Source organism: Cryphonectria parasitica (genome assembly GCF_011745365.1).
Source record: "Cryphonectria parasitica EP155 unplaced genomic scaffold M406scaffold_2, whole genome shotgun sequence".
In the NCBI taxonomy this organism is placed as follows: domain Eukaryota; kingdom Fungi; phylum Ascomycota; class Sordariomycetes; order Diaporthales; family Cryphonectriaceae; genus Cryphonectria; species Cryphonectria parasitica.
Genome location: NW_024468910.1, coordinates 1,490,780 through 1,498,727, shown reverse-complemented (window position 1 = coordinate 1,498,727; position 7,948 = coordinate 1,490,780). Strand labels below are relative to the sequence as shown.

The window sequence follows — 7,948 nt, the reverse complement described above, 5'->3', positions numbered from 1 at the left end:
ATTATCAAGCTATCTCTCTTACAAGAACTCTTAACTAAGATGCAATACAATAGTATTCTAGTAGTGATTTGCAGACTGAGCAAGTATGCTTATTTTCTCTCTTATAAGGAAAGCAATACAGCAGAGAAACTCGCATATGCATTCCTCAGAATGATTATCGCTAACTACAGCATACCAAAGAAAGTGATTTCCAACAGAAATAGAAAGTTCAACTTAAAGTTTTGAACTTCGCTTATAAAACAACTCGGAATATACCATAGAATGTTTATAGCATTTCATCTGCAAACAGATGAATAGATAGAAAGAATAAATCAGATTGTTGAACAGTATTTTCAATACTATATTAATCAGAAACAGAACAACTGAGTTAATCTATTGCCCCTTGCATAATTCGCTTATAACAGCGCAGATACAAGTATGATGAAGAAGTTGCTATTCTTCGTACTCTACAGTTATAATCCAACAGCTTACTACAAAGCACTACTAGAAGCAGATGCAGAAGCTGCAGATAAAAGGATTAAGAAGATTAAGAAAGTTCAGAAGAAACTTCAATCAGAATTACAATTCGTTCAGAAACGAATGATACAATATGCAAACTCCAAAAGGATTGAGGAACCAATCCTACAGAAGAGAGATAAGGTTTACCTACTTCGGAAAAACATCAAAACAATCAAGCTCAGCGATAAACTTGATTATAAGAAGTTAGAACTATTCAAAATCTTGCAACAGATTTCTCTAGTTAACTACAAGTTAGCATTACCTCATGAAATGAGGATATACCCAGTCTTCCACATCTCACTGCTAGAATTAGCAGTACAGGAAATACTAATAGATAATACAGCAGAAATGGAAAATAATGAACCAGAATATGAGGTAGAGAAGATCCTCAAGCACAGAGGCACAGACAACACAAGGGAATACCTCATCAAATGGAAAGGTTACCCAGCAAGTGAAAATTCATGAGAACCACGAGAAAACGTTGAAAACGCTCAGGAAAAGGTAGCTGAATATTGGAAAAGGAAAACCAGCACCTAAGACGATCGCTCCGCCCCGGACCGAGATCCAAGGCTCTCAGAAGTCTCATTTCCCAGGAAACCCGACCAGTTAACCACAGAATTCCCCAGATCTACAGAATTCCAGTCAAAACCCTCAAAAGAAGAATCTCCAGCTACAACAGCAGATTCCTCAGCCACCACAGCCTGTACTTCGGCAGCAACACGCACCCTCTCAGCCTCAGCCTCCTCAGCCTTCTCTTTCTCAAGCTCTTCGAGATTCTTAAGATCTCAACGAATAGCCCGAGACATCCTCTTACGCCACATCTTCTTTTATTAACGCAATCGAAGCAACTTTAACTCCAACTCTTCTATCTTATTCTCCAGCTTTCAATGCTAAGTAGAGATAAGGAGAAGTTCAGCAGCATTCGTCGGCTCCAGAACATTGCACTTAGCGCAATTCTGGGAAACGCACTCCGAGCAACGGAATGAATCGTGAGAAGAAATAATACATGATTACAGGCCTCAACTGTTGCAATAAGAATAGGAATGCATATCGAAACCGTTTGAAAGAATGGACTGAAGAAGGAGATCTTTCTGCTTCTTTTTGTTAGAGCGAGGATTCAAAGATTTCGGTTTCGCGATTTTGTTGATTCTGTTCGGCATCTCGATTAGGAAGGCAAGATCATGAATACGGAGACTTGCCAGAATATTTACAGAAGATCGTTGGGAACAACAACTGATAGGAAGGAGATGATATTATAATCCATCCAACATGCAAGTTACGAAAACAAGTCACGAGTAACAAGAACCAGATGTTAAGAATCTAATATTCTAACAAAGCATTGATTACATACCCCAGGGTTAGGGTTGTAAAGAAGGAAGGATCGTTGAGCTTGCTAGCGATTTCAACGAGCTTTACACCTTGGATTGCTGGGCTCACTAGCGATCCCAACGAGCTGTACTGAAGAGCTGGATATATAAGGACACGTTCATTACCATTAGATGGATTCAGTACATAGCTCTTCAGTTGTCAATCTAAGTATTCAGTCTCATACACTGAGTAGCCCCAAAGGCAGTGAACACTTGCATCGCTTATTAGGACTTGTACGGTTCCGTATTCAAGGACTTGACACTTTAACACCGCTCTTGTTAGCATAAACCCCTTCGTATACTTAGGAATCTTCGGATTGCTGCAGTGCTCATTACATCTAATCAGATTGTAAGCTTCTTTCAAGTTTAGAACTGTAAATCACTATACTTCTTGCAATCTATCTTATAATTTCTTGATAAGTAGCAGCGGATATTAATTCTTAATTGTAATATTATTGAATTGCTTATAATCAATGTATAGCTTAAGCTTGCTATTCTTCTTGAGTATGAACAGAATAGAATATCCTGCTGAGGATTGCAATGATTGTATATACTTCTTCTTAAGATTCTTATCAAGATATTCCCTGAGTGCTTCTAGCTATACCTTATCTAATCCGTAGATAGGGAAGAATTTGAGCTGTTTCCCTTCTTGTAGCAGGATTTTGTAGTTATATGAGCTGTATTCTAGCAGTTCTGTATTCAATTCTTCCTGAAATAGTTTCTTAAACTTGTAATATTCTTGTAGTATGCTTGCGAGTGTTGGTTCTGATTCATGTGCTGTTTCTGCTATCTGGAGGAATAGTAGGTATTGTTAAGCGTGCTTCTTTTCGTTCGTTGTTTTTGGTGACGTTTTTGAGAGCTTTGAGCATTCGCTTCGGGCTGAACTGAGCGCTCGCGGGCCTGGTTTCGAGGTTTTTCCTGTGTGGATTTACAATCTACTTTCTGAAGCTCTTTATTGTTGCTCCAGGGCGGATCGACTTGCTGAAGATCTCGCTTCTGTTGTTTTGCTAATCTGTTAGCGCTCTGGCACTGTTTGGGTTCGCCTTTTACTAGATTCTTCTTCTTGAACTGTTAGCTCTGCTGACTTGGAGATATATGTGAAATCATGTAAAGCTTCTTTTCCTGAGTATTCTTCAATCACTAGCTTCGATCCTTCGTTGTTGATTGCAACTATCTCTCTGGATATAGCTTATTCTTATGAGATCTAGCTAGTAATTCAATTGATTCGAGGATTGTATTCCTTGAGCTATGGAAGCTCTATAATCAGCTTATATTGCACTATATTTGTGATATCAAAGGAAATCTTAGCTATATATCCTTGGATCAAAACAGATAGATAATTAGTTTTCTTATTGATTACTCCTTGGTTGTATATAACAGATTGTTCTTCTATAATGCTAAAGGTGTATGAGTATCTTTTCTATTTCCATTGTAATTATGCTTGATTAATGATATATAGGGATATGAAGTTTCCTTGAGCGCTGCTATTCAATAGTGCGCTGTACTTGTGTTTTTGAATATATATATTGAATTTGATGTAAGCATAACCTGCTTTAGAAGCTTTATATAGAAACTGTTTCAGTCTAATCATCTGCAATCCCATTATAAGCAATCCTGTTCTTTTGAGATTGTTGAAAGCTGCTTATCCTTTCTCTGAGCTTGCTTCGCTGCTTCTTGAGCAAGCTTCTTAGCTTGCTTTTGCCTGTATCATCGTTGTTCCTGATCTTTTTTCTATTAATGCTAGTTGCAGGCCTTATTGTTAATGTGAATCGTACAGAGCATCATCTTGCACTGCTATCATTCTATTTTCCTGTTCATACATTCCATGAGACAGTTATCTGGTAGTCCGATGTATGCATTGTAGTGCTATCTGTTGAGAACTTCTCTGAAGCGGAGTTCCAGTTTCTCAATAGCCTGAAGGATTTGTTCTGGTTCTCTGATAGGGAATCATTTATGTTGCACTTTCTCCGAAAAGTGCGTTCTGCAGCTATGATAGATGTAGAAGATCTATGCTAGTTTGTGATGTAGATCGTAAAGTAAGCTGATCCGAGAGTCTTTGTTTTGTTGCGCTTTGATGTTTTGCAAGGGAATGCTAGTAAAGAGCTTCTCTAGCTCTATCTTATAAACAAGATATTCAATTCATGTTGTTTTCTTGTTCTATCTAATGCTGAAGGGAAATCTTCTCTTAGGTTTGTTGAGTTCGTTGTATACGAGAGATTCTGGTGAATTATCAGATTGTTCGTCTTAGCTGATTTCTTTTGTTGCCTGAGAAGCGTTTCCGGTATTATTCAGATATTCGTATTAATAACCAAGGAGATATCATTCCTTATCCGTATCCCTGGTTATGGTATCTAGCGTAGGTGATAGGAAATAGTAAAGGGTGTTATTGCTAAGTTCTTCTTCTAATGCTTGAATGCTTTGTTTAGTAATACTAGAGCAGTCCGAGTTGCTGCTGCTCGTAGTTACGCTGAATATATGCATTTGCTCTGCTGTTGCTATTTGCCTGTGATGCTTAGGTTTCTAAGGAAACTATTCTGAATCTTCCTTACTCGAAAGGTATATTAAGCAGTTGTTATTATAGCAGAATATTCAGCTGAGATTTCCGTAATTAATAGAGTTCAATACTTGCTCTGAGAGAATGTTTTTGCTTAGTTGATTGGGTTTCTGTTGCTAAGCGATATTCATCTAGCGTTTTTCCTGAACTGGTTGCTATTTGTTCTTCCGAGATTAATAGCAGTTACATGCTATATATCTCTGTTTATTATAGTTGTAGCAAGTAATGCTATTCCTTTTGCTATACTGCTTGTTAGCTGCATTGAGTTTCATAAGATTAGCGTATATAGTGCTGCTCTGAGCTGTACTGCTATATCGATTACTATCTTTGTTTTGAAGTTTCTTGTCTGTATTAGCTGGAAATTTCCAAGTCTGACTTCCTTTCTTCTTAGACTTCTCTACTCGTTGTTCGTATAAATGATTATTAATACGGATTGCTTAGTTGGAGAATGTTGCAAAGTTCTCTAGCTAATTCTGCTTAGAGATCTCATTCTTAATATTGTTCTTAAATCTCTTATAGTAATGCTTTATAAGATTCTTATCTTTCTATAGAAGTCTTGCTAAGAGTTGCTTAAATCTAACTATATAAGCAGAAGCTAATTTAGTCTGCTTAAGATTTATAAGCTGCTAAGCTATAATATGCTCTTCGTTAGAGTTGCTAAAGATTTTCTTAAAAGCTTTCTTAAAGCTTATAAAGGAATTAAATATATTCTTAATGCTCTAAGTATGTATATCGGGATTATTCTAATGCTTCAAGTAGTTGCACAGAGAGGGTTTGTATTAGATAAGAGCATTCTTTTTAAAACGAGTTTCTGTAAGGATAACTTTCTCAGATTCTATAGTAAACTGAATTGTATAGTACAAAAAGTATGCTCTGCAATGGGTGAGAAATCCATGCAGCATCTTCTGATTGCTGTTGTATATAGCAGATTTATTCATCTTATATGTTTTCTCAGCACTACTAGTAACCACAGAGATAAATTGCGCCTGTTGAGTATATTGAGCAAGCTGAGTCTGCTGGTTAGCAATAGTAGCGCTCTGGGCTTGCTGTTATTCGCGCAGATTCTGGATATGCTGGATGAGCTGGTATACCTGATTGATCAGTTCTTTCTGAGTGGGGGCGCGCAAGAACGAAGAAGTTCCTAGAGAAGCTATCGTATTCTATATTGCTTAAGAGGGTAATACTGAACCGTTCTTGAACAAGAGTTGTTAAAATATAATAAGTATTGCAGCAATCCGAAGATTCCTAAGTATATAAAGGGGTTTATGCTAACAAGAGCGATGTTAAAGTATTAAGTTCTTAAATACGGAACTGTACAAGTTCTGATAAGCGATGCAAGTGTTTATTATCTTTAGAGCTATTAGAGTAGAGAGTAATCTGATACTTAGATTGACAACTGAAGAGCTATATACTAAATCTATCTAATAGTAATGAATGGGTTTTTATATATTCAGCTCTTTAGTATAGCTTACCTTGGCTCACTACTGATCCGAATGATTCAGGCTTACTGAATCATCTAATGATTCAGTGATTCATTCCTGTTGTAACCCTAACCCTGAGTTGTGTAATCAATGTTTAGTCAGAACGTTGGGTTCTTAACACCTGGTCCTTGTTACTCGTGACCTGTTTCGTGACCTGTATGTTGGATGGGTTATAACAATATTACATTATTTGTTCTTAAATGAATTGTAATTCTGATTAGAGTTTCTTCTGAACTTTCTTAATCTTCTTAATCCTTTTATCTGCAGCTTCTGCATCTGCTTCTGGCAATGCTTTGTAATAAGCTGTTGGATTGTATCTGTAGAATGCGAAGAATAGTAACTTCTTTGTTATGCTCGTATCTGCACTATTATAAGCGAATTGTATAAGAAGCAACAGATTAACTCAATTATTCTATTTCTGATTGATATAATATTGAAGATACTGTTTAATAATCTGATTCATTCTTTTCATCTATTCATCTATTTGTAAATGAAATGCTATAAACATTCTGTAATATGTTTCAAGCTATTTTATAAGCGAAGTTCAAAACTTTGAATTGAACTTTCTATTTCTATTAAAGATTACTTCTTCTGATATACTGTAATTAGCAATAATCATTCTAAGAAATGCGTATGCGAGTTCTTCTGCTATACTGTTTTCCTTATAAGAGAGAAAGTAAGCATACTTGCTTAGTCTGCAAATCATTACTAGAATATTATTATATTATACTTTAGTTAAGGATTCTTGTAAGAGAGATAGCTTAATAATGAAGTCTAGATTAATAGATTATTAAATAGTTGTAAGTACTGGTAAGGAATGCAGTAGTCTGTAAAGCTTATATCTTTCTGCTTTGTTTTTCTTGCAGCTATTGTATTATTATAAAATGTTCTTAATTCTTTTTCTAAAGCTTGATAAGTTTTAGTATTTTCTAATGCATTTGTAGATTGCTCTGATTCTCTAGTATCTGTGCGCTAGTATGCTGTATATATTCTTGATATAGTTATTTTGTTTGTTTGGAGTTATTAACTCTGAATTCTTTTCTGAAAGTCCAATTCTGAAAGCAGCATTCAGCTTTCTGTAAGCATTAATAAGATTTCCTAACTTATCTTGAGCAAAGATATTCTGTATATCTGAGGAATTTGCATCTTAATAGTTTGATTATCTGCTAAGAGCATCTACTCTTTCATTTTCTAAGCTTTTGCAGTATATAATCTTGAAATCGAATTGTAAGAGAAATTCTGCTTATCTAACTTGTTGCTTATTCAAGACTTTAGTTGTTATAAACATAGTTAAGTTTTTATAATTCGAGTAAACTATGATTAAATGCTGTATGCTAATAAGATAGTATTGCTATTCCTCGAAAGCTTTTATTATTGCTATAAGCTTCTGATCAGGGATTTTGTAGTTGATTTCTGAGCTGTTCAACTTCTTTGAAAAGTTGCTTACAATCCTTAAACACTCTTACTTGTCTTGCTAATCAAGTTGTTCTTCAAGTGCATATCCTGATACATTAGTCTCAACTTTAAAGGATTTGTAGGAATCTGCTTTATACAAAATTGGTTCCGAAGTAATACATTTGATAATCTTATCGAAAGCTTCTTATTCCTTAGAGATCTATTCGAAAAGCTGCTTCTTCTTGATAAGATTTGTAAGAAAATGCGTGATTCAGCTATAATTCTTGATGAACTGCTTGTAGAAGTTAATGTATTCGAGGAAAGATCTAATATTTCTAATATTCTTGGGAGTTAGCTAATTTCTAACAGCTTCTATCTTATCTTTCTGTAGCTTAATGCATTCTAGCTTAATTATAAATCCGAGATAGTTAATCTTTTATACATAAAAGTAGCTCTTTGCAAGTTTTACAAGAAGTTTTGCATCTTAAAGCGTTTGCAACACTGTCTTCATATATTCCTTATATTCTTTCAGTATCCGAGAGTAAATAAGAATATTATTAAGATATGCAATGATGAACTGATTCAGATGCTTGTATAGAAGATGATTGATTATTTCTTGGAACGAAGCTGAAGTGTTTATTAAACCGAAGAGC

General features: G+C 35.3%; 1 protein-coding gene across 1 annotated transcript; it reads left to right on the top strand.

Annotated features, from left to right (window-relative positions):
* Nucleotides 1–393: 393 nt before the first annotated feature.
* On the top strand, nt 394–651 carry M406DRAFT_224997 (uncharacterized protein; the record flags this gene model as incomplete). The annotated part of the gene is made up of 1 exon (XM_040915713.1): nt 394–651. A coding segment is annotated over one exon (258 nt), but the record flags the coding sequence as incomplete, so codon positions are not given.
* Between the last annotated feature and the right edge of the window lie 7,297 nt (nt 652–7,948).